The sequence below is a fragment of the Leucopleurus acutus genome (assembly GCF_964270905.1).
Source record: "Leucopleurus acutus genome assembly, chromosome: 6".
Lineage (NCBI taxonomy): Eukaryota > Metazoa > Chordata > Mammalia > Artiodactyla > Delphinidae > Leucopleurus > Leucopleurus acutus.
Window position 1 is genome coordinate 75,543,016 of NC_139149.1, and position 26,851 is coordinate 75,569,866.

The 26,851-nt window shown below is 32.0% G+C and overlaps 1 protein-coding gene across 2 annotated transcripts in view; it reads left to right on the plus strand.

Moving 5' to 3' along the window:
* The window catches only part of GLS (glutaminase), a 78,975-nt gene that overhangs the window by 10,231 nt on the left and 41,893 nt on the right, over positions 1-26,851 (plus strand). For both annotated transcript variants that reach the window (XM_082841858.1, XM_082841857.1), the window contains exons 2-9: positions 3,203-3,299; positions 3,655-3,776; positions 8,517-8,646; positions 9,367-9,446; positions 12,294-12,457; positions 17,342-17,400; positions 25,365-25,397; positions 25,487-25,545. In XM_082841858.1, the coding sequence (XP_082697984.1) occupies positions 3,203-3,299; positions 3,655-3,776; positions 8,517-8,646; positions 9,367-9,446; positions 12,294-12,457; positions 17,342-17,400; positions 25,365-25,397; positions 25,487-25,545 (744 nt within the window). The remainder of the gene's footprint in view (positions 1-3,202; positions 3,300-3,654; positions 3,777-8,516; positions 8,647-9,366; positions 9,447-12,293; positions 12,458-17,341; positions 17,401-25,364; positions 25,398-25,486; positions 25,546-26,851) is intronic.

Sequence of the window (26,851 nt, forward strand, 5' to 3'; positions counted from 1 at the left end):
TGAATACCCAGTGAATGGTTACCTTCATTGCTGTGGTCATTCTGTTTCCCTGGCCGGAAACCTCTTCTGTTGCCATATTTACAGCTTCTACCCATCTTTCAAGTCTAGCTCTAATTCCACCTCTCCTAAAACTTTACCTTATTAGTCCACAGTGAGGTAATTTTCCAGTGATTGGATCCCATTGTTTCTTTCTTGTAATTCCTCATGATGTATGTCTTCTATTTCCCTTTTAGACTGTAAGTAATGACTACTATAATGCTGTACATGTTATAGATGCCAGTGAAATACATGGGATTTTTTTTTTTTAATTTTTTAAAGAAATCATTTCTGTGTTGTAGGCAGGTATTTTGTGAGGTAAAGTAGGAGAAGGAATGGGTAAAAGAAGGAACAAAATGGCAGTGAAAAGATCTTAAGGCAGAAATTAGAAAGGAAATGAGGGAGAATAAAAGGGAAGGAATAAAAAGGTATGAAACAAGGACTTTACTTTGGATTTAACTATCCCATTTTAGTTGCTGAGTGTCATAACCATTCATGTTTTTCCTTAAGGAATCTAAGGGCTTATCAACAATTGTTGATATTACAATTTGAAAGCCTGTTATAGTCTATTTTTTTTGTCATTAAAACTTAAATACTTCTCAAGAATATCCTAGTTACTATATAGTCTGAAAACTATAATTTTTAGCTTTTGAGTTTTAAGAGCAAAATGTATTATCATGAAGCGTTGCCACAAAACCATATTAAATTTGGGGAAAGAAAGGGGTAATACCAAGAAAGGTCTTTGGAATAACTTCTGTGTGTTGTTTGGGGAGAATCTGTGCATTTGTTCACCAGACTGTTGAAGTGAACTCATTCTCAAATAAGAGTCTGAGCTTTTAAATGCTGAGATTGGTAGTACTTTTTTTAAAAAAATCAATTTTGAACATTTATTTTGCGAGCATATTTTTTAGGGATGACTTAAATCTCTCTCCTATGGATAAAAATTAGTCTCTTCTCCAAAAGCAAGTAAATATTTACCTTTTTTTGCTAGCTGTGGAAGTAAACATGGTCATTTTAATTTTTTTGCCCTATGTACCATAAGCTAAAGAAGTGTATATTTTATGTTACTTACATAGCTTTTAGGCAAAACAAATACCATTTACTGTGATAAATACATAGAAAGCTTATTCTGCAGTTTAAAGTGATAAACTACCACTATCTGAAGTTTATTTGACAAACCACTTTCTGTAAATAATTGGTATGTTATTTTCCACTGATTGTTTTTGACAGCTGGCTCAATTTTTCTTTAAATGTATTATATTAAGTCATCAGTATTGTTGAAGCCTGTTTAATGGTTTTACATCAGGCTAAAACCTAGAAAAATTGTACCTTATAAAAGTAATAACTAGCTAGTACGTTTGAGAGCCAGTAAAACTGTAGTGGTATATAGTTTGGACTCTGGATTCAGAGAAACAGAGGTTCTAACTATATCTCTACCACTTTGCAGTCTTGGGAAGTTTGTTGACCTGTCTGAGCCTCTGTGAAATGGGGATAGAGTTAGTCATTTTTTTTTAACAAATAATGAATAAATTGAGCTTCTACTGTGTGCCAGGAACCATACTATATTTTGGATAATGGTACCTTCTGTTATGACATCATTGGAGGGATTAAATTAGAACGAATGTAAAACAGCAGAGTACTGAACAAAAGTGATCAATAAATTTTAACTCTTATTATTAAAATATCCCAAATACATTATTAGAAGTTCTTTAAGAGCCAGAATTGCTTCAGGGAATATTTATATATCTGGGATATATCATTAAATTACAATAATCCTATGTGTTAGTTTTTTTTTAAACATTGGTATGAAATTCCTATACTTTAGGGTTGACTTTAAGAACTAAAAGTTGGTATAACAGCTTTGAAAACAAGTATAAATGATATTAATGCCAACATTAATGTGTCTTTTAGGAGAAATTTTATATGTCCATATGTAAATGTACATGCTCTGTGAAACAACACTGTATTCTATTGTCTTTTAAGTTAGAAATATATGGACCACTCTCTGATTTTCTCTCTTTCTTGAAATACAGGTAAAGTCTTTCCAGATATTTTATATATAACACATTCTATACATATACACACACATATATATTTCTACCTTTGATTTTAATAAATAGTGATGGATGGAGAGGGGATTGGTCTGCCCTAGATCTAAAATTCTCATAGCATCACTATAATACTTATGGCAGTCATAGATGTTCAGAATATTGAAATGTATTCATTTCAGTTTCAGAGCCCCCAGAAAGAAGACATTAAATAGGTTCATTATACTTTGTTTACCTGAAAGCTTTTCAACGGATAGGAAAAATTTTTTCTTGATTAAAAGTTTGGTTAATCATAGCACTTTATACTAGATTTTAATGTATTTTTATGGTAAAATTTTTATTCTAACAGTCTTTGTGATTTGTGGCATTTGGTCTGTACATGTAAAAGCCTAGGTCACTTTAGAAATAGTAACTACAACTACCAACGATTGAGTACTTACTCTCTGCCAGGCAGTGCTCTAAAGATATTGAATGTATTAAGTCAACTGATTCTCACAAGAACCCTGTGAGGCAGGCCCTATTATCTCCCTTTCTCAGATGAGGAAATTGATTAACAGAAAGGTTAATTAATTTATCCAGGGTGACTCAGCTAGTAAGTATTGTAGCCAGGATTCAAGGACTTATGCACTAGTCTTCACTGTCCAGTACTTAATTGTTCTCTCCCCCAGATTTACAATCAGGTTAACTTTGAACAATATATATGTATAGTCATCATATTAAAAAACAATAACAACAAGAGAACAAAGTATTGACTCTTACCTGAGCATTGGCTAGGCTCCATAATTAATATTGGGTGATTGTATTAGGCTGTACAGGAAGGTATTACCATAACAGATGGCTAGGCATTAGCACCACTAGAAATAGTACTCAAGATTTTAAAACTTGGGATTAAAGGATATCTGTATAATTAATGAATCATTTTTTAAACTTGTTTTTCAGTGCGGTTTCAGTAATACTGTTTGATTTTGGTAAATCAGCATTTATTATGATATTAGCTCTTGATGAATAGATCAACTCAACTGTAGTTTGGTTCAGTGATTATTTTTAAATGGATATAGCTAAAATCCACTTGAATGTTCACCTAAGGGTTAATTTTGTCTTCTTTTTTCCCCCTGTAGTAAAATAAAGCAGGGTCTGTTACCTAGCTTGGAAGATTTGCTATTCTATACAATCGCAGAAGGACAAGAGAAAATACCTGTTCATAAATTTATTACAGTAAGTTTTTATATTTTTCTATCTTCACTTTTTAAAAATCAGTAATACTGAATCAATAATATGGTAATATTGAAATGTAGTTTTAAAGGTCATCTGACATGTAGATTCTGACTGACACTGTTTCTCTTATTTTCAAATTTTCATCATGCTCATTTCAAGGTAATCAATGAAAGAAAATGAAAGAAACAATGAGAAACTTGTCCAGAAAGTGGGTAATAGTGACACTAAAATGCCATATACATATTCAGGTCTTGTGTAGAAGTTTTTATATACAGGAGTTAAAAACTTGTAGTTGGAATAAGCATATACCTTATTTGCACTATATATTTACAAACTCTTATTTTTTTAAAAACAGGCACTCAAATCTACAGGATTGCGAACGTCTGATCCCAGGTTGAAAGAGTGTATGGATATGTTAAGATTAACTCTTCAAACAACATCAGATGGTGTCATGCTAGACAAAGATCTTTTTAAAAAGTAAAAATTTCTGCCAAAACTTTAATGGTCACTTGCTATGCTATATGGTGATTTTTCTTTTAAAACGAAATTGCATCTTTGAAGACCAGTGCTTCCTGTGTAACTGAAAAAAAGGGGGGAGGGGACTTATAAACATAAATTGTTTGGAACAACTTGGTGCACATTAAAGTTCTATAATACATTGGGGCTAAGAATATACTTTGAAACTGTTCTGAGGAAGCGTAGCCATGGATGTTTCCAATTTATAGTACCTGGAGATGGCATTCGGTTTGAATAGAGCACACTCTTTGTCCTGTCATGGTTTAAATTGATCTCTTAATTCATCTGCATATCTTGCAGCCTTTCTCAGCATGGTCTCAGTTCTTTCCTACAAGGTGTTTTAGATGACACCGTAAAATGAGACGGCTTCAGGCAGCCTATATTCGTTAGTTTTATATGTCTCTGTTGTCTGCTTCTCTCCTTTCTTCAGACATATTACTACATAGGCTTTTGGCTGTTTTTGTTTTCTTCATAATGTTTAAAAACTTAATGCTAACTTTGGACATGAATGCCTTTATTTGGTTGAATGAGAATATTTATTTTGACTTTCTTATATTTGTATATCTTTATTATTTATCTTCATTAATGTGTTCCTACTAGTCTGATTGCTTAATGATTTAATAGACAGCAAGTTTGTCATGGATCCCAAGGAGGTAAATGGTATTTTACAACTAAAATTAAATGAAAACTTGTATAAAACTGTAAACACTACTGTAAGGTATTGGCTTTTTCCAGACCATAGGCTTAGGTTGGAATAGATCCAACGAATTCCAGCATCTACCTTGAAAGTTTATTTGTATGTATGCATTTTTATTATTTTTTTTCTTTTATTGTCTTTTGGGGGCTAGATGATTTGTTCTAGATGTCTCCTGGGAATATCCTGGAATATTAAGTCATTTGAAGGTATAAGTATTTAACTGAGATCCTCCCAAGTATCTTGGCATACTGTGAAGCACTGCTGGCAATTTTAGATCTCTGTCTTTTCACCACAAGTTTCTTGATTCTGTGAGCTCAGCCGACCTTATTAAGTGTAGATTTTAGTTCCATGTTGGAATTGGTGTTAGGAATTTTGAATCTTCAGAACCTGTTTCTTTGTGAAGGGAAGGAAATCACTTCTAGTTAGCTGTGCCTTTGCAGTAAAGATTATTTTATTTTTAGTGTTCATGAACTCTCTGTGCAAAGTATCTTGATTGTGGGGTGCCTTCTGGGGGGTTATTTTGGTATATCTGAGAATGAAGTTGTGAGAGAGTTGGTAGGTAGGTCTTTTGATAATGGGTATAAGGAATTGCTTTGGAATTCCTAAGTGAAAGCAGTATTTTATACCTTTTTAGTACTGGTTAAATTTCTTTTGTGCTTCATAAACATATTGCTCTGTTTAAATATGAAATTGAAAGTAATTTAAATACACTGAGTATGAAGCCAGGAAACAATCATAAAATTTTCTACCCATAAGTATATTAAAAACTAACAATTAGCATTATTTTAAATACTAATCCAATTTTTTTTAAAAAATTGATGATTGTAATATAGGCAGTTCCCAACTTGACAAATGCTTAGTGGTATATGTGAACAAGCAATGGAAAAGTTTACATCTATAGGCATATGATTTCTCTTTTCATCCCTAGAATGAGGTGATTCAAAACCTCTGACTATTGGGCTTCCCTGGTGGCGCAGTGGTTGAGAGTCCGCCTGCCAATGCAGGGGACACGGGTTCGTGCCCCGGTCCGGGAGGATCCCACATGCCGCGGAGCGGCTGGGCCCGTGAGCCGTGGCCACTGAGCCTGCGTGTCCAGAGCCTGTGCTCCGCAACGGGAGAGGCCACACACTGAGAGGCCCGCGTACCGCCAAAACAAAACAAAACAAACAAAACACCTCTGACTATTAACCTTTTCAGGTCACCTGGAATGGTGATTGCTTCAGAGAAGTTTTTTCTCTGTTTTCAAAATGAGAAGTTTTCTAGTTAGTGTTGCCAGAAATAATCTCACCTCCATGCAGGTGGGTACAATGGAATTCATCTTCCCAAAGAAGTAATTTATAAAGGAAAGTGGAAAGGTTTGGTTGAAGTCAACGTGTTGATATTTTACCTAAAATACATTGTTGCTTAATATATTTAGCCTTTGAGGGTAATCTGAGAAACATCTAATATGTAGAATTTTTTCTGAATGGGAAATGAATTCTATGCATATTTTTTGGAGCATGGTCTATTTGAAAGTTGGAGACTGCCTGTACCTATCTAGATAATCAATTGTTTTTAATGCTGATAATCTCAATAGAAGTAGAAAATTTGTATTGAAAAGGAATGCCTTATTTATTCATGCATTTTTAGCCATATAAATATTAGAAGTATTTTTATGTGTGATCATAATTTTTTTATCTTTTTTGTTTTGGAGGAAATGAATGGTAGTCTTTGTATTTGCTTTTTCTTAAAAAATTCTTATCCACTATGTTATTTTACTAATGAAAAATTATATGTGAGATATTTTGTAAAACATTGATGTGCATTACAGTTGCTAACCCTAAACATTTAAGTAAAGAAGGAAAGAAAAATTATTATTACCAGTTTACAGATGAGAAAACTGAACAAAGCATGAGAAAGATGTGACTGTTGAAAAGCATAAGCACTTCCTCCTCAGGTCACTTTATATCCCTTCTGATTTTCTGCTTAGATTCATGGCATCTATATTAAAATAACTCCCAAGAAAAACATTACAGTTTGTTCATCAGCATGCAGCTAGACACTCTTTTGAATGGTATTGCCTTGGTTGGCCATAGTAATTCACCAGTGAAGGCTGTTCGCACAGCTTTATGAGCACCTTCTGATAGAGCAAAAAAAAAAAATCCCAGTTTCACTGACTGTACAATATTGTTAATGTTTTAAAAGTGCTGTTTAATTTTGAGTAGTTAAATAGTTAGTAGTAAGGTTAATAATTTATGTTTGGCAGTCCTCATATTTTCTCATGTAATACTTCTTGAAAAAGGGGCCATGTAGATTTGATTTGATACAGATATAGTGATTTAAGGTCAGGAATTGTCCTAACTTCTTTCTGCTGAGAAATGTGTCTTTTGTTATATATTACTTGCAACTCACGTGCAAGTTGAATTGCTGTTTGGAGCATATTAAATATTAAGTCAATGGCAAAAAGTATTTATTAGGTTAACATTGAAACTATGTCAAAATTTATCAAAGTTTATTGAAGTAAATATTTGTTATCTCTTGGATGTCAATTATTTCTACATCTGTAGATTAATAATGGAAATTAGGACTAACTTTTTCATGTTGTAACTGAAGCACATCTTTATCACTGAAAATAACCTATTTTATTTTAAATCAGTGTTTAATTTTATGTTGACCAAGTGAGTATATATTCTGGATTTTTATTAATAGTTAAAGTGTGATAGCTGGCTTTTAATTCTAATTTGATGTTTTATTAAGAACAACTTGAATTAAGATACTGAGATATAAAAATTTATCATTTACCATGGATTGAAAAGGAAATACCGAGAGTGTCTACTTCTCCGACTCTCCATTTATAATTAGTGCATGTTATTTACTTGCAAGTTAAACACAGATTTTTCTTATCTGTAAAGTGGGGAAATCATCTTCTCAGAGTGTTCATGTTTTGAGGGTTAAGCAGGATAAATAGTACTTGAAACTTAGTACTTTTTAGTCTGTTATGGGCTTAGTCTTAAGTTGATATTATGGCTTGATGCTCAGGTCTGCAAATGTCTTCCTTTATCAATTAACTATTCTATTACTAAGTTTCTGAGACTCTCTTAAGAAGATGAATTTAGAGTATATGGCTGGCTGTTACCTATTTTTAAACTCTTTAAGGTTACATTAATAAGTTGATTTTCTAGCTTGAATCCTTTTTAAAACAAAGTAGAATATTGGTTCAAATCATTAGATTTCATGCTCTCCTATCCAGATGGTTTACCATATCTTTTAAATAATTTTTAACAGTGAAACAATTTTATTCTACAATGGATATACACATCTTACAGTGAATAGAATAATGTAATTTAACATTTTTGGTGATTCAAATAATATAAAATTATTATACTACTGTATATAATTTTTAAAGTTATACATTATTTTTATAAGCATTTTAATAAGTATTTCATATAAGAGACAAATCTGACTAAACGAAGTTGGTATTATTTCCCCTTTTTTTAGCTTAGAAATGCAAATTTTTCAAAATGTAATTTAGGAAAAATATATTAAAATACAAAATGTTTATTTTTTTGTGAAATACTAGTAATATGTAGAAATTAAAGGATATGTGTCTGAGGTTATTTCATGGAAGAATAAACAGGATCTCAGCTATATATTAAAGTCTGATTTTTGTTAACCAAATGTCTTGCTGAATGAATGCTTATCAACTCTGGTAGGCTGAAAAGCTTGTTTTTAGATGGTCTTGGTACTTAATCTGGTGGAATGCTCTGCTGTTTTAATCTTTGACACAATTTTTAGGCTAATTTATTTCTTTAATTTGTTCAACAGCTTACAAGCAGCTACATGAAAGGCTGCTTGAAGGAAAGAAAATAATGTAGAAAGAGTATAATTTATAGAATTTAGTTTGTTGTTTAAAATGTTGAATTTCTTTATTGTTTGAATATTCTCCTGATTAATATTGTTATTATTAGCAAGTACTAATATTTGAAAGGTACCCAGTCTATTAATTTTTTTCTCATATTCCACAGATGTGTTCAAAGCAACATTGTTTTGTTGACACAAGCCTTTAGAAGAAAGTTTGTCATTCCTGACTTTATGTCTTTTACTTCACACATTGATGAGTTATATGAGAGTGCTAAAAAGCAGTCTGGAGGAAAGGTAACGTTTTTCCTAAGCCTATCACTTAATAAATTCAACTAAACTTGAGGTAGAGAGTAAAATTGTGTAGTTTGTGTTTTGCTAATTAAGAAATTTAAGTGAAGCCACTGGAGTAAGTGCTTTTAAAATATTTCAAATAGTTAACTTAATTGTTATTTTGGCTAAAAAGAAATCTAAGCTTAAGAGTTCTTTTTGATTTTCAAATGATTGAGATGGCTTTTAAATTTTTAATTAATTAAAAAGTAGCTTACTGGGAATTTCTGCAGGTATGATATCCTTGAACATTAAATAAAATGTTCCCAGTTTTTAAAATCCTCTACATAATACAAGCGCTATTTTATTTATTCTCCATACTGAAAGTTTTTAGGTAATGAAACCCTATTAGCATGACCCTGATTAAAGAAGTTCTCTGTTTCCCTTAAAAAAAAAAATCAAATCCTAGTTCTTTTAGACTGTGCTTTTTTAGGAAGACAGAATGCATTGGAAAACATAGTAGGTGATGGAGACTGAGAGAAGTCACTTAGATTTCACTTGTAATCCTCAAGTCTGTTGTGCCCTTAGTTTTTATGAATATTGTTATAAAAGATAGACTACAAAGCCACTGAGTATTATAAAATAACTGTTCATTGGTAGAAGCTAAATTGAGATCAGTTTTTTGGTAGAAGAAAATACTATTTGCCTATATTATATCTGTTAATTTCTTTCCATTGTTTTGGATAGGTTGCAGATTATATTCCTCAGTTAGCCAAGTTCAGTCCTGATTTGTGGGGTGTGTCCGTTTGTACAGTAGATGGACAGAGGTAAGTTTATTTCAGATCCATCAAAACCAACTCTAAGCCTTAAATTTTGCATAACAGTGAACATGAGGTAGAGAGGAGCCTCTTCTGTAATAGTAATTAGCCCCCTGACCTGACATAAATTCAAGAAGGTAAAGAAGTTTAGATTTTAGTTTAAGTTAGAAAACTCAACTGAAACAATACCTTATACTAAATTTTATGAGACATTTCATCTATCTTATTCACAGTTGTAGTCTTGTTACTTGAATGCTTATTGTTCAAGGAACTGCAGTTACACATTTACTTAGGAAAAGTAGATTTGGCAGAACATGAAATTATCCACTAATGAACTGACCGCTAATAAAATTAGTTCACCTTTCTTGGCTTAACATGGGTTACCTATCCTGTCATTATCTTTGTTCCTCTTGCTGCTTATATGATTAGCATGGTAGTTAAGGCAATATAATGTAATAAAGTCTCTTACCCATCAGTCATTTTCAAAAGACACAGGATTTCATGAAGTCTACGAAGGTGATCTTTGGGATGTACTCACACTCCGGGCATAACCACTGACATTTGATGATCCAGTAGAATTATAAAAAGGATAACAATATGAGGGCACTTCAAAGAGAATGATTTGATTTAAAAAGTCAATTAAAAAAAAGTAAATTAAGAGAGGCCCTTGGAAAAATAGAGTTCTGAAATATTTTTTTAAGCATGACCTTTTTTATTATGCTATGAGTCAGACATAAGATTTCTTATCGTGTTGTAATTTGGTTTTATCAGTCAGAAAAATTATGCCAAAAAAAGAAAAATCAATATTTTTTTACTCATTGGAAGACTTTAGCTCAGAGGTATAATCTTTCTGGTTTTTTCTTTGCTTTTACTAAGGTAATTATTTTTTTTCATTAAAATATAACTTAAATAAAATGAGATATACAACTCCGAGGTGTATATAGCTTGATGAATTTATATCAGAGATGTAATTTTATCCTAAATTTTGTTAAAACTATAAGTCATTTAGCCATATAATTTTAGATTTTATTTTTTAAGATAATGTCCCAGTTAAAGCTTTTCCACCCATTTATTAAAACTTGTATCTCTTAAGTGCCTCCATTGTTAAGTGATCCTTTTATTTTTTACTACTTATCTTCCTCAAATATTTACAGTTAAAAAAAACATGTGGTTTGGCTCATTCATTCTTATAATAAGGAATCTGAGGTTCAGAGTTTGTATAAAACTGGCAGAGGTGAAACTAGCACCTTGGTCTCTTAAATTCCAGTCCATTGTTCTCTCCATTATGACAGGCTTTTATCCTTATCTGGGCCTGTGAAATGTACTAAACACTTGTGTGTGGAATTAAATATCGGGTGCTATGAACAGACACAAATGCATGAGAAGACATGGCTTATCCTTATGGAGCAAATTCCAGTAGGGAGTGGTATTCCTATTTTTTTGTATATGGAGGAAATGGTTTATCATGTAGTGGAAATTTTTATATTTGGAAGAAATTATTATCACCTAATTATTGCACATGTGTTTTTTCTTCTTAAACATACTTTGTGTGTAGAGATGATTCTTTTAGTTCAGTTTTCTTATCTAGAGATAAGAAACTTGACTTTGGGCTAGAACATAGGTATTTTTAAATCCAAAGGTAGTAAGACAGGCTTTTGTCAGGTTTCAGAATGATTGCCAAATTGAAGTTATGGTCTGAATTAGAAGTTATTCATAAATTTGACAGGAAAAATATTATATATTATATATATATATATACACATATTTATTTATATTCCATCATATACTTAGAAGTAAGGTGTCTTTCTGATGTCTCCATTAAACCCCCTGTTTGCCCAGGGGTAGTTATTATAGTGCCCAGTTTCACTGTGAATAAATTTCACTCGAATAAATGAGTGCCTGTAATGTGTTGGAACATTGTTTGGGGCACCTGGGATACTTCAGCAAATAAAACAAAGATCACTGCCCTTGTTAAGCTTACATTATAATGGGGCCAGTCACAGTTTTTTCACTTTCAAACCTATTCTCTATTTCATTTTCATCTTAGTTTGCTCTGTTGTTTATCTACATGGTGATTATGATTGCCGTTAGTGCCAGCTCTATCAGGTTTATAAAACTGGATGCTGTTTCTTTTAATGGGGCTGAAATTGTCAATAGATATGGTTCACAAGATGAGGCATTTATAGACAGGGTCTCAGTTTATTGAATAAACTGAGCTTCATTTAAAAACTAACCACAGTTTAGCCATTATTAAAGCTATGAGTAAAAAAAATTGTGACTAATTTCTAAAAGGGCTAGTTCATTTTATATGATTGAATACAGATAGGAGTAAGGAGGGCCATACCCTATTGCCCTCAGAGGCAATTTTTTCTTTCTCTTTTTTTTCTTTTTTTTTTTTTTTTTTTTTTTGCGGTACGCGGGCCTCTCACTCTTGTGGCCTCTCCCGTTGCGGAGCACAGGCTCCGGACGCGCAGATTCAGCGGCCATGGCTCACGGGCCCAGCCGCTCTGCGGCATGTGGGATCTTCCCGGACAGGGGCACGAACCCGTGTACCCTGAATCAGCAGGCGGACTCTCAACCACTGTGTCACAAGGGAAGCCCCAGAGGCAATTTTTTGCATTACTTGTTATCTAATTTTGAACCAGTCTATTACCTGAGTACTTGAAAGCTTTTGCCTTTTTATTGCAGTATCCCTGTTAAAATAAACATATTTATTCTTCAATATCCAAGTAAACTTGCTGTTGAATTATGGGAAAACTGTTACAAATTAGAATTAACATGTAAATAACAGCTCCAGTTATTGTTACATTTTTTCACAGTTGATCTTAATTATTTTTTAAATCTACTTTTAAATAGGCATTCTATTGGGGATACCAAAGTTCCATTTTGCCTTCAATCCTGTGTAAAACCTTTGAAATATGCCATTGCTGTTAATGATCTTGGAACAGAATATGTGCATCGATATGTTGGGAAAGAGCCAAGTGGATTAAGGTTCAACAAACTGTTCTTAAATGAAGATGGTAAGAATTATATAAAAGTTACTTGGAAGAAGAAATACCTCATTTTCCTGTGTAAATCTAACTAGTTTTTTTTTCGAAGAAAAAGAAAATTAAAAGCATTGATACTTTTTCATTTGTCATGGAATTTCTGTGAAACCCATAGAGATAGTTAACCTACTTTAAAAAACAGGTTTTTTAGGCATCTCATACCACTGGAAAGTGGGCTAGAGAAAAGACAGAGGCAGGAAGTAAGATTTTCACTTTATAACCACCTATAGGGGAATATCTTATAAAGTCTCACAGGGTCCAGAATTTGCTTTAAGATAATTCAGTGGAGTGTAGCTGGGAGTGATGCATGTGATTATTACTGTATGTTGGTAATCATTGAAGCTAAATGATGGGTACATGCATGCTTATATTCTTTTCTTTCTACTTTTGTATATTGTATATATTTGAAAACTTCCATAATAAAAAGCTTTAATGGTGGCCCTAGTTGAGGTGATGTTTTGTTTTTTCTCCATAACATTTAGTATTTGAAAGAAATATCTTGTGTTAAATAGTTGGATAACTAACAAGTCTTATTGCTTTACAGGAATCCAAAAGAAAAGGGGAGGACAAAGGTAGTTAGTACTTTTGATCTGATAGAGCTGTTAAATCTAAACACCAACCTATAGATTGGTTTCTGTTTTTTAATCTTTCAGGCATATGCTAGGTTCCTCATTGTGTGACAAGTTAAAATAGAATTGAAGAAAACAAGAGTGAAGGAATTACAGTAATGGTTGTGAGAAATATACTTTTGTATTTTTTCTTTCTGCTGGATGAAAAATAAAAAATACGCCTTATACTCAGTATTGTTTTATGAGTTTTTAAAATGAAGTTACAAGACTGATACTTTCTTATGCTTCTCTTTCTATTTGTTTTGAGGGCAGTTCAATTTTCTTACTTATTTTACCATAATCCTTCTATCCTGATGCTACATTTGATTTTATGGAGATTACTGTAAACTAGCAACTTCAATAAGGACATATGCAGAAGTACCTTATTTATTAAATTCACTGACATCTAGATTTAATATGGAAAGAATATTTTTGTTCTCACAAGATTAAACATTTTACAAGAAAAATTACTATTTTCCCCAAAATACAAACTTGGATAAACTAGGTGGTTCTGGTGAATTGAGTGGTAAGAAATAAAATAGGCTTGAGGTAAATGACTTTAACATTGTAAGTAATACATTTTTTTGCCATATACATTTTATGACACTAAGTCTATAAGAAAAAAATCACAATTAAGAACTCAGGAATTTAGCACTGTTTTGTAATAACTGAATATAAAGTTTAACAAGAGGTTTTGCCTTGATATTCTTTGACTTTTTCCAAGCCTGAGCCAATACCAGGAATCTGGGAAATAATGGGAAAATGAAGGCGTCACTATACCATACCACTCCTTCTTGAGTTCTGCATAGGTTCTGTGCTCTAGAGTCTTGGTTTTAGATTAGCCCCAGCAAGAAAAGAGTTTGTGGGTCTTTTTTATATTGAAAATTTCAAGGGTAATTTATGGTGAAACTACACTCTGTGTATGTATGTGCATGTGTGTCTATCTAGCGTTATAAAATTAAAAGAAACAAATGTATTAATATTATCCTAGCTTTGTAAGATTATGATGATAAATTAACATTAATCTGAATATAATGAATAGATAAAGAAATTATAGTAGTTACTCTTTTACTATCAGCCTCAGTCATGAACCACATCTTTGTAAGGTTCATATACTTAGTTTGAAAAGCTTTTTCTGGTATAACATGGAAGAATTTTTTGCTTGTTTTATTCCCTTAGAATAAATATTTGTTAAAATTAATCAATTTTTTGCATTCTAGTTAAAAACATGCCCCAAAATTTCAGATGTCCATTTTGTCATTTTACTAAGCTAATATATGTCATTACTTAGCCTTTATTAATTAGCTTGTGTTATTTCTGTTGTCATAATTCTTTTTAAATTAAAAATTCTAAACTGAACCCTTCAGTTCTTTCCTTCCGACTATGGCAGAGCAGAGTGGAAAAGGAGATTTCCACTTTTAGACTGAGGTTTTATAATGCAGTAAAGCTGGTGTTTTAATCTCTGGTGTATTTCCAAGTGTTCAGATGTCTGGCTTTTAAGCCAAAGTCAGAGTGAGCAGTGCTTACATCTGAAAATTGCTCTGTCATGCCATGAAATGCTTTAGTGTTCTTGGAAGATCTTCTTAAATGTAGCGTATGTAGTAATTGCTGAATATTTATGATTTACAAAATAGTAAATGCCCACATTTATGTGGTACCATTTGGAATACACACATTAGCTACCTCCTAGGGCCCTAGAGTCTAAACCTGATAACGTCCAAAAAAAAAAAATGAAAGGACAGATACATGAATATACACAAATATGAGTATAAACTAATTTAGCACAGCCTGATTTCCATTTTTTTTTTTTTTTTTGCGGTGCGCAGGCCTCTCACTGTTGTGGCCTCTCCAGTTGCGGGGCCCAGCCGCTCCGCAGCATGTGGGATCTTCCTGGACCGGGGCACGAACCCGTGTCCCCTGCATCAGCAGGCGGACTCTCAACCACTGTGCCACCAGGGAAGCCCTGATTTCCATATTTTGATTTCTGTGTCTGCATTTGGTTTTTCTTTTACATAGATAATACTGGAAATTTTTTGTTTCTTGGCTTCCCTTTTGTTGCGTAGTATTTTTCTGTGACAACTATTACTGTCATTTCGTGTGATCTCAAAGAAAGCAGACTTCCCTTAGCATAATTTGAAATAGGTGAAATCCTGACTGTACTATTTAGATAGTAGACCTGTACTGTTTTATTTTAACTTTTAGAATTTGTCATTATCATGGGTAACCCAAAATGTACACTATTTAAAGGCTAGCTAGCTACTAAATCATATTGTTGATCTTATATTGAAGAAAATGGTGTACTGTTAAGTTACCCAATTTTTTATCATTATTGATTTTTTTAATTAAACATTCTTAACAGTTTTATTGAAATATAATTTACCTACTACATAATTTACTCATTCAAAATGTACAATTTAATGGCTTTTAGTATATTCATAGAGTTGTACAACCATGACCACAGTCAATTTGGGGACACTTTTATCACTCCTAAAAGATACCCTAGGTATTAGAGATATTAGTAGTCAATACCTATTTCTCTTCTACCCATGGAAACTAGTAATCTGCTTTCCTTCTCTATGGATTTGCCTGTTCTGGACATTTCATATAAACAGAATCATTATATTTGGTCTTTATGTAAATGGAATCATTATATTTGGTCTTTTTGACTGGCCTGTTTTACTAAGCATAATGTTTTCAAGGTGCTTTCATGTTGTGGCTTATGTCAATACTTCATTTTTTTATTGCTGGATAATATTCCATTGTTTGGATAATAATACCACATTTTGTTTACCCATTCATCATTTGGCAGGATGTTTGGGTTGTGAGTTATTTTTCACTTTTTGACTATTATCAGTAATACTGCTGAGAACATTTGTGTACAAGTTTTTGTGTACACATGTTTTTATTTCTTTTCGTTATATACCTGAGAGTGGAATTGCTGGGTCATATAGTAACTCTTCAACAGTTGAAGAATTTCCTTGTTTAGCTGTAGACTCATCTCACGGAAGGTAACTTGCTTAAAATTCAAGGAGACTAATGTAGCAATAACTTATGAATGTAGCAATAACTTATGAATTCTGCTAGATGTGTCAAGTTAGATAAGAACTTGTTCCCAAAGAAGTAAATTTTGTAGCAATAACTTATGAATGTAGCAATAACTTATGAATTCTGCTAGATGTGTCAAGTTAGATAAGAACTTGTTCCCAAAGAAGTAAATTTTATAGCAATAACTTATGAATGTAGCAATAATGTAGCAATAACTTATGAATTCTGCTAGATGTGTCAAGTTAGATAAGAACTTGTTCCCAAAGAAGTAAATTACTTTGGGATAATGTAGCAATAACTTATGAATTCTGCTAGATGTGTCAAGTTAGATAAGAACTTGTTCCCAAAGAAGTAAATTACTACCACAAACAGATTAGGAATTATGCTTTCAAATAAATGTTTTCAGTGCCCTAAGAGTTTTGTGTTTGGCGTTTATGCTGTGCTATGAATGACAGCATAATCAGCTGAGATTTGAAATTCTGTTTGTTGTAAGAATTAGGAGAAGAGGTAGGATTTTGGATGAACTTAAATTTTAAGTAATTTTGTAATTATACAAGAAATACATCCTTATTGTCAGGAAATATAGAAGGCATGCTGAATACAACTTAAATACCCTGTAATCTTTTTATCCTATGTGTATCACCTGTTTTCATTTTCTGCATATGTATATGTATATACATAAACACAAAAATAAAATACTTTAAAAAAGGAAAATTGGGTCCACACTAGATATGCTTTTTCCAAGGTGATTTTTAATAATAATATTACTTGATTGCTTAGTGCTGTGCCAAAGCATTTTTTTTAATTCATTGAAGTATTATGACTTGCTGAGGTATTGGTGCTGTTATTACTCCCAGTTTACAGATGGGAAAATTGAGGCACAGTGATGTTCAGTTACTTGCCCAGGATCAAATGGCAGAGTTAGGAAATTTGGATGTGCTCTTACAGCACTGTTCACTGTCTGTCTGTACCTGAATCTTTGTTTGCCTGTATAATTATAGCAGCTTCTTAAAAGTGTATTACTGGTTTGATGTGTAACTGACTTTAATGCACTCCTCCAGTCTCCACCCCCAACCCCCAAAAAGAACTGTAACAATCAATGGCTTACATAAAGAAAATAGATGTATGTTCATGGGAAGTACCTGTGCATCACAGAAAATTATATCAGGTATTTAAAGTAATGCTATTGCTTTTATATTTTCAGATAAACCACACAATCCTATGGTAAATGCTGGAGCAATTGTTGTGACTTCATTAATAAAGGTAAAATGTTGACATTTCCTTTTAATCCAGTAAAAATTTTAAATACTAAGGCATAAAGAGGAATCTTATTTATGTAGAAATGTGAAAATTTTTCTTTTGGTGTTAAATTAATGGTATGGCATAAGGTTAGGATTTTTATTTATTTCAAAATAAATGATGTAATTTCAAGGACAAAATTAAAATAGATGACATAAATTCCAACAGTTACTCTTGACCTGAAGATCTGGCAAAAATTCAAAAAGAAGTCTCTTCTGAACAGTAGTCACAGAAGTTTTTCTTCTTAAAGTTTTAATATTTTTTTCTTTCTCTTCTTTTTGGCTCTTCTAGAAAGAACAGATGTAAACAGAAGTAACAGCATATTACTGTTTGATGTTTGTCATCAGCATATGTAGGGACAAATGTTCTGGTACTTTGTGTTAAAACAAAGTACATTTACCCTTGACTGTTCTCAAGTCCTTTATACTTTCATGAGCTGTAATCACAATTTTCATTTGAACTTGTTTCATTTGTTTTACTTGAATCATGTAATAACTAAATAAGACTTATTCCAGTTATTAAGTTACATTATTTTCCTACTCTTTGGTTTACATGGTATGTTTTGTTTCTTTTGTTAAGTGTCTCGTTTGCCTTAATAATTGGAAACACTAATGTATTGAAATAAGTATTTGAAAGTGGTTCTATTCTGTGATACTGCTTAGATTTTTAATTTCTAATTATAAGTTTCATTGGTATTCAATTATATTTCATTTGTGTTTGGAACATTTATATACTTTCTTCAGTAAATCTGTGCACATCTATTCCATGCTTGAAAAAAACATAGCTATCTGCCTTTGTAGATGCATTTCTGAAGATGGGATACCCTGGTTACACAAGGAATGTTTGAATATAAATTATACCCTTGGCCCAGTTAATAAAAATTCATCTAATTTGTATGCTAGAAATCCTCTCTTAACTTTAATGAATTTTTTTCTTCATTCATGAGAAAAGCCTTTAAAATAGAAGAGTACTATCTTAAGAATATATATGTTGTTATTTTAGAGCAAATGCTTCATAAGCACTGGCCCACTTAATCCTTGTAACTCTAGTGATGGAGATATTATAGACAAGTATTATTTTTTAATGTAACTAATTTTAGGCTATGCTCACTATAATCTAGTTGTCACTGTTTTACATAAGAGAAAAGTTGTCAGTTTGAGGTGAAAGAAACTACGTGTTTATTATAGAAAATAATATGAATATGTACTAGGCACAGTCATGCCACAACTTACAGTATAACATGGGGTATACACCAGTAAATGGGCCCTTACAATGAAATTCAGTAAATACTGTGATGAGAGAAAAGTCTCATTAATAATTGTTCAGATTTGAACAAGTAAGTTAGAGGTAAGGAAAGTTATGATAATAAAATGTGTGTATTAGTGCTTGATGAGAAAACCACTAGAATGGTTCTGAACCTTTTTTGGGTCTTCCCAGAAAAAATGTTCACATACCATGATTTTATATAACTGTAGGGAATTCACAGACCCATGGATCTCAGTTTAAGAACTCTTACACTGGAAAAAGATTAACATAGCACACCAATAGTATTTTTAAGAAAGGGACATATGTAAATGATTAATAGAAGTCTTGCTTAACTGCATGCAGTTAAACATCTTTTGTTTAATGATTCATGGGCTTAATATACTACACTGAAATGCTGCATGTGGGAAATGCATGTCTGGTCATATCACATCATGATATGATGTTTAGTCACAAGCCATAAACTATACAATGAGCAACATTAATATGAGTACTTAGAAACAGTTAAAAAAACACACATACACAGCATAAGTGTGGTTACATCCAACTGTGCAAACATTTAACTAAGTCATCTTGTATTTACAAATTTGATCAGTGTTTTTAAATTTAGAAAAATTGTAAATTTACTGACAGTTGGAAATGAGACTTTGGGATATGGTTCATATTTAAGGTCAGTTTCTTTGACCTTTTTTGTTTTATTTTTAGAAGTTGTTTCACAAGTTTTGGGGGTTTTTTTGGTTTGGGTTTTTTTTGTTTTTTGTTTTTTTAATGAAGTTTATCTAAATCTTGAAGGGATAAGCTTGACATACCTCTGTGTAAAACTGACTGTCCCAGAATGTAATACTTTTCTTGGACTTTTTAAAAAAGAATTCAAAACTTTTATAAATAACTATCTGTGATCTCTGCAGATTATATGATCACATAATATTGTTGAATTGGTAGTTGAAATTGAAGTAATAAAACCATGGCTGAAGGAGTTTTCAAGCTCAGCCTTCTTACGGAGTTTTCAAGCTCAGCCTTCTTACTCCTTAAATAGATAAGATGAGGAAACAGACTGGATAGGTTCTAACAGCAGTAGAATTGGGCTTGAGCTAAGTCTCCCAATTTTCTGTTTGCTATTCATTCAAATTCACTCTACCATTTTTAATGTAGATGTTTGCTATTTCTCTTGATGACATTTTGTCTTTACCTAGCATAGTTATATTGTCCAAAAGGCAGAAATTTTATTTTCCTAATTTAACTTTTACAGAAGATACCAGTTATTGGATTAAAAGTCAATCTAATTTTCAGTGAGTGTATACAGTCATTCTTTGGACATTAGTCAGTGCTTGCTATCCATAAGGAACTAGGCTTCTTCTCAAGGAGGTTGTGCTTTGAGTACCCAAAATGTGGCCATTTTACCATGGCTATTAGATTTGAATTCTGTTTTTTAGCTTTTAGCTGATGACCTTAAGGCTATATTTTTCTTTCAAACTTCAGAACTTTATTATGGTGCTATTAAAACATTCCCCTCATGTTATTTCCCCTCCCCCCACACACAAATTACTAGAATCTTTAGTAAGACTATTTCATAATCTTGTAGTATTGATATTTTTCCTTTGTAGGATTGGTGGTGGTCCTCAGGAAAATGGGGGAAGAGGCAGAGCAAATGTTCAAAAGGATTAGCAGATTGTGTAAAAAAGGAGAATTTGGACAGAAGGAACCTGTTGCATAAATTCTTAACTACTAAACTTGTAGGAAAACTCCAATATTTAAAATTTTAAACACTATATAGGTAAATGCCTTCATAAAAACAAATGTCATTTTTGTACTTAAAAGGCACATAATTTAAAAAACCATGAAGGTTTTTTCCTGTCTCTTTCTCTGTGGTAGCTGCTAAACTTAAAGGAATACTTTTTGATGCAGTTGATTTTATTTGATGATGGTAATCTGGTTGCTTGATTTAAAGGAAAGAGTAAAAATAAATTTGAAAGCACAGTTACTCTGGATGAAATAGCAGCATCCTTACATAATTTTTTAATCTCACCTAGTTTCAGTTTAAAAGTTAAGATCTTCTGATAACTTGAGGGCTAGAGTGGAAAAATGAGGACAACATATAATTGTCACACTTCTGCTTTTTAATTTTTTTTTTTTTTTTTGCGGTACGTGGGCCTCTCACTGTTGTGGCCTCTCCCGTTGCAGAGCACAGGCTCCAGACACGCAGGCTCAGTGGCCATGGCTCATGGGCCCAGCCGCTCTGCGGCATGTGGGATCTTCCCAGACCGGGGCACGAACCTGTGTCCCCCCCATCGTCAGGTGGACTCTCAACCACTGCGCCACCAGGGAAGCCCTGCTTTTTAATTTTAAAGATAAAGTCACATTGTCTTCTATGTTTGTGTCTCTATTCTCGTGGTAGTTTCTGGTTTTTGTCATTTGAAGAACTTGATTTTTTTTTTTTAATCAGAAGTATTTTTGAATTTAAAATATTGGAGGTTTTTTTCCTCTCTTTTTTAAAAATAATAATTATGCTCCATTAAAAAATCAAGACAAATTTAGTTAATATGTGTGTAATGTTCAGTTTGGTCATGTTAGCAATCACCTGTTACACATGCTTATAAGCCACATTTTTAAGGCAGTTTGTGGCTCTGGGGAGCAATGGATGATGCCTTGAACTTGGTAACATTCATAAGAAAGGATTATATTGGCTTATTATGATTATATCAGTTTTTCATGATTATATCAGTTGATGTGCTTGAGGGTTTTTTTCCTCAAATAAAAGGCGGATAATTTGTCAACAGAATTCCCTTTTTTGTTACTTTATTTTTAGGGCTAATCTATGAAAATACTAGATTTAGAACATTATTTTTCACCTGTAATATTTATATTAATTCTCACGTATTATTTAGCTTTAAAGCATTTTCTTTGGAGAGATTAAACCAAATGTTTTGTAAAATCATTTTTAGTTACCTCTTTTTGCCTCTTTCTTCTATGCCTTTTTCCTCTATGATTTCTAATTTTCAATTTGCTTCTACACCTCCATACTTTATGAATGGAATCAAGTGATTTACTTACAAAATAACTGTGATTAATGCATTGACTTTAAATGAGTCATATTAATATTACATTTATTGGCACATGTCCCTGTTAATAGTGATATTTTCACCTGTGTTGTGATGTGTAATACATAATTCAGTTCATGAGTATATTGTATAAACAGGTTATAAAACTACTCCAGTATACTTACTAATTCGTTTAATAGCCAGTGTTAAAACTCAGTGCTTCTTTGTCAAATTTTCATTCATAAAAGTTTTCCTCGAAGGAATGTAAATTCTTTAACTTGATAGATATGTTTATAGAAAAATAAATTTGTATAATTTTCTAATCTCAAGGTCTGATTACTAACCTTTTCAAACAAACCACATGGTTTGCTTTTTAAAAGTCATGTGGTAATAAATGGGTTAGAAATTTTGGTAACTGTATTTTGTCCAGTTTATCTTTAAGTTTTCCTACCATACTTAATATAAATTACTGTAATTTTAAGATTAAAATAATGTGATATCTAATAATACTTGTGCAGTGACTTAAAACTGAAATAAACATATCCCTGGGCATGGGAATATTTTTCCAAGAGATAAAGAGGCATTGATAGTTTTAAGACTATCAGTTTCTAAATCTGTTTCCATAGGTGCCTTTCTTAAAATTAACCTGCCTTTGGTCTAGGTTTCCTCCCATTTTCCAAAAGGTATATACTTCTCGTGTCCTAAATTTTACTGTGGTGCACTGCTTCAGGTTGTAAAAACGTCTTGGGCACCATCAAAAGAGAACATTTTGAAATATTGTGGTCATGGTATTGAGGATGTGAATCACTGTAATCACTGTAGTGACTGGGAACAAATCTTACATACCAGGTTGTTTCCAGATTTTTGGTTTCAACAAAATGGAAAGAGGATCTGATCAAGTTGTTAGTTAATGAGAGCATTAAGTGTAGTTTTTGAGGGTATATTTTACTGTGTGACCTTTGTATGTAATGAGATAAATGTGTAAAGGATTGTGTACATTGCCATAACAAAGTCTTTCCTATTTCCATCTACTCATCTATTATCAGCAGGATTTCTCAACTTGTACATCTGTAAAAATTTAGAATAGTAAGAGAATTTATACTTCTATTCTAGCAATAGAACATATCCACTGGTACATGAACTAATTAAAAATCATTTACTATTTCAAAAAAAGAAAATATTCTAAAGGAACAGTTTTGTAATTACTGTGCAAAATTATTAGCAAATAAACATTTTTCCTTTAATTTTGTATGAAAAATTTCAAACATGCACAAAATAAACAGAAAAGTATAACCATCCCCCATCTACCCATTCGTGGCTTCAGTTTTCATAACATCTGTTCCTTCACCCCTCTGTACCTCTCTACTGGAGAAATGATTTTTTTTTTTTAACAGTTTGTGTTTTTGCTTTGGCAGGGCGGTGCAGGGGCTGGGGGCATTTACTCTAGGTTATTTGGTATGTGTATGTGTGTTTTTTTCTAACATCTTTGCACATAAACTTTATAATGTAAATTTTTCAAAATTAAAATGATGTGACATCTGATAATGATTACTAAATTTCCCACATTTCACGTATCCCTGGGGTACGTGAAATCTTTCCAAGAGATTACAGGGGGGAATATATTTTATTGACTTCAATTAAATGCTCTTTCTAGGTAGATAATAAGAAGAAACATTAATCAAGTACTTTTACATTTAAATTGGGAAGTTTTGAGTAGAGACTTTCTTGAGTCAACACAGTCATTCAGATATTTTATTTTGTCTATTTACATAATCTGCCAGGACATTTCAGGTAGCTTACCCAAAATGTTATATAATGATAGACATTGATAAATACCAGTTGTTTCTTTAAAATAACATAGAAGTAAAATCTAATTGTACTTTAATTTAGTATGCTGCAAAATAGACCAAGAATGTGACCATAGTCAAGAGTTGAGACAGTTTTTCGTTTTTTAAAAATGAAACATGACAGCTAAACAAAGAAAATTTGTATTAGTTTTATAGGGTACAGTTTAGGTCAGAGAATGAAAGTTCAAATATAACTTGTTTATTTTACATTGATTAATTGTATAACCAGTAATTATCCATGTGACATCCCAATGCAAATGCTGACATCCTTTTCCAAAAGAGTTGTTTTTTTGTGCTTTTTCAAAGGTTAAAAAGGTTTTTGTGGTTTAAATGTTGTTACATATTTTACAGCATTAGGATCTATGGAATATTTTGACAACTGCAACAGTTCAATGAAGTTGGTAATTTCTTCTTTTAATTATTTTTCATTGAACAGCTTTGGAGTTACATTTCTACATTTTGATTTCTGGTGTATTATAAAGAAAGAAAACTTAAAAATATGTCAAAGGACACTTTAGAGAAAATACATAGATAGTGATGACTATATGGTTGTAGCTAAATTATTCTTAACTTGTTTAAACTTTGTTAATGCCTGATTTTGATGAAATAGTGTGGTGTTCTTTCCAGCTACTGATTGTGTATGTCATTGCACATTCTTTCTCAAATAAGTTGATTTGTAGGGTTTCACAGATTATCAGCCACATCCTAATCCACTTGTAAAGTGGATAATGAACCTGGCTTTATTCAATTAAATAATACTCTGGTACAAGTCCCCCCACCACCAAATAAAATTTTAAAGTGTATTGTTTTGGGTTTTTGAGGGTAAAGTTAAAAATTTTCGTTTTTACAATTTTAGTTGTCAAATTACTTCATTTTAAACTTGTTTTAAAAATTAGAGATGTATTGTTTCTTTTGGGTGCATATCACCAATTAATACGTTTGATTTCAGATCTACAACTTACTGCTTTGTAAACTTCGCCGAGGTAAAATGAAACCATTTGGCTACTTGAACTGATCTACATTACATAGGTTTTTCCTATTGACATTTGCAGTAGCTAACATGTCAGAAATAGAAGTGATGAAACAATACATCTTCCATACTCTGAATTGGCATAATGCTAAATACAAAAGTAGCTAATTTTTTTAGACTATGAAATATAATTTTTTTAGTTCAAGTATTGTTGTAACAAGTGAGATATTAAAGGTAGAGCTTTCTCTACATTAGTAAAATGTATCCAGAATGTTTACGTATACTAGAATTGTAAAAGATAGCTTTGCAACATAACTCATTTTCTAACTCTAATACTGGTTTAAGTTTATTTTAGAAATATAAGTAGATTGTTCTTAATTGAAAACCATAATTTATATATACCTAATTCTTTGCTAAGGGTAAAACTTTATTTTAAGTTTTTTTAAAATGTGAAATTAAATAAATAACATACATTGTAGCAGATTATGTGGTGTTATGAAGGATAAGGGGGTTTGAGGAGCTTATATTTAAACTTTTCTGTAACTTTGGGTTGGGAAAAGTTATACTTAAAATAAAGCATTCCCTTTGTAATTCAGATCCATTCTCAACATATGGGTGTTAATGTAAGAACATATAAAAAAGCTTATGTAAATATTGAATTACCTTAGAAGTATTTCCTAGATTTAAAAGTACTAATGTGCAGTATATTAATTATAATGATAGCAGTTTGGAATTTTGATATTATATTCACTTAAAGCTTAACTGGGGTGGGGCCCTATATTAACATATTTATGTCTCATTTCTTTGCAGCAAGGAGTGAATAATGCTGAAAAATTTGACTATGTAAGTACAATATAGAATTCAGTTTTCATGCTACATTCTTTATATTTGTTCTTTGATTACTAAAAGTACTTTCTAATTTTGGTTTATAGGTAATGCAATTTTTGAATAAGATGGCTGGTAATGAGTATGTTGGATTCAGTAATGCAACGTGAGTCTGATTTATGATTTAGGTTTTTATGATAGGTCAGATCGCTTGAAATTAATTTTAAAAATCTAGATTATAGAATTTTATTTTAAATACTGTTTTGTGACTCCATGTATGTATACTTCAGTGAATAAATAATTAGAATTTGGTCATTAGAGAGAAATGTATGATTTCTAAATTACCTGAGGGAGGACACTTAAAATGCTTTAACTAGTTTTGATAAACTTCTTGTGGGAAATCATAGAATTAGAAGAGACCCTAAGTTTACCTTAAGTGACTGGCATTTTCTCAATTTTCTCTTTGTCTATAAATACTGTCTTACCTCTCATAATCTCTCTGTGCCTGGCTAACTTGATTTTTACCCCGACTTTTTATTTTGAAATTTGCAAAACTACAGAAAAGTTGAAAGACAAAATATGAAAATCTGATATCTTTCACTTATATTTTCTGATTAATATTGTGTCTCATTTGCTTTTTCTCAACCTGTCTCTCTCTTTAGATGGACAGTTTAAAATAAGTGTGTATCTCTACATACATATACATGTACATATGTGTAAATATAAATGTATGTGGGTTTTTTTTTCCAGAACTGTTTGAAATTAAGTTGTAGACCTCATGCTACTTCACCCTTAAATACTCAGCATGTGTATGCTAAGAATAAGCACATTCTCCTTTATAATCACAATGCCAGCAACACATTTATTAAGAACATTAACTTAATTTTAAAATACGATATTAATCAATATATAAATGTCCTCAACTGTCCTGTTAATGCCTTTTATGGCCTTTATTTTTTTCAGGAACAAATCAGTGTCATGCATAACTTTTGTTATGTTTTTTTTGTCTTTTTAAAGTAGAACAGTCCCCCTACCCTAGACGCTTTTTAAAATTTTACTAACTGGCTTTTTTCGAAGAGTACCAACCATTTGTCTTATAGAACAGGAATTAACTTTTTCTGTGAAGGACCAGATAGTAAATATTTTGTACTTGGGGGCCATATGGTCTCTGTTGCAACTATTCAATTCCACTGTTTCAGTAGGAAAGCAAGCAATAACACTATGAGGCTGTGTTCCAAAAAACTTTATTTATAAAAGCATGGGCCACATCAGGCCCATGGGCTGTAGTAGACATTCCTTATTTTGAATAGGTCTGATTGTTTCCTTGTGATTAGATAAAGCTTAAGCAGTTTGGGGATGCTTAAGCTTTATCTAATCACAAGGAAATGTGATGAGGCATGATCATACCTCTCCTTCCACTCCTAAACTAGGTGATGCTTTGTATTTCACGTCTGCCTTACCAGCTTTTATTC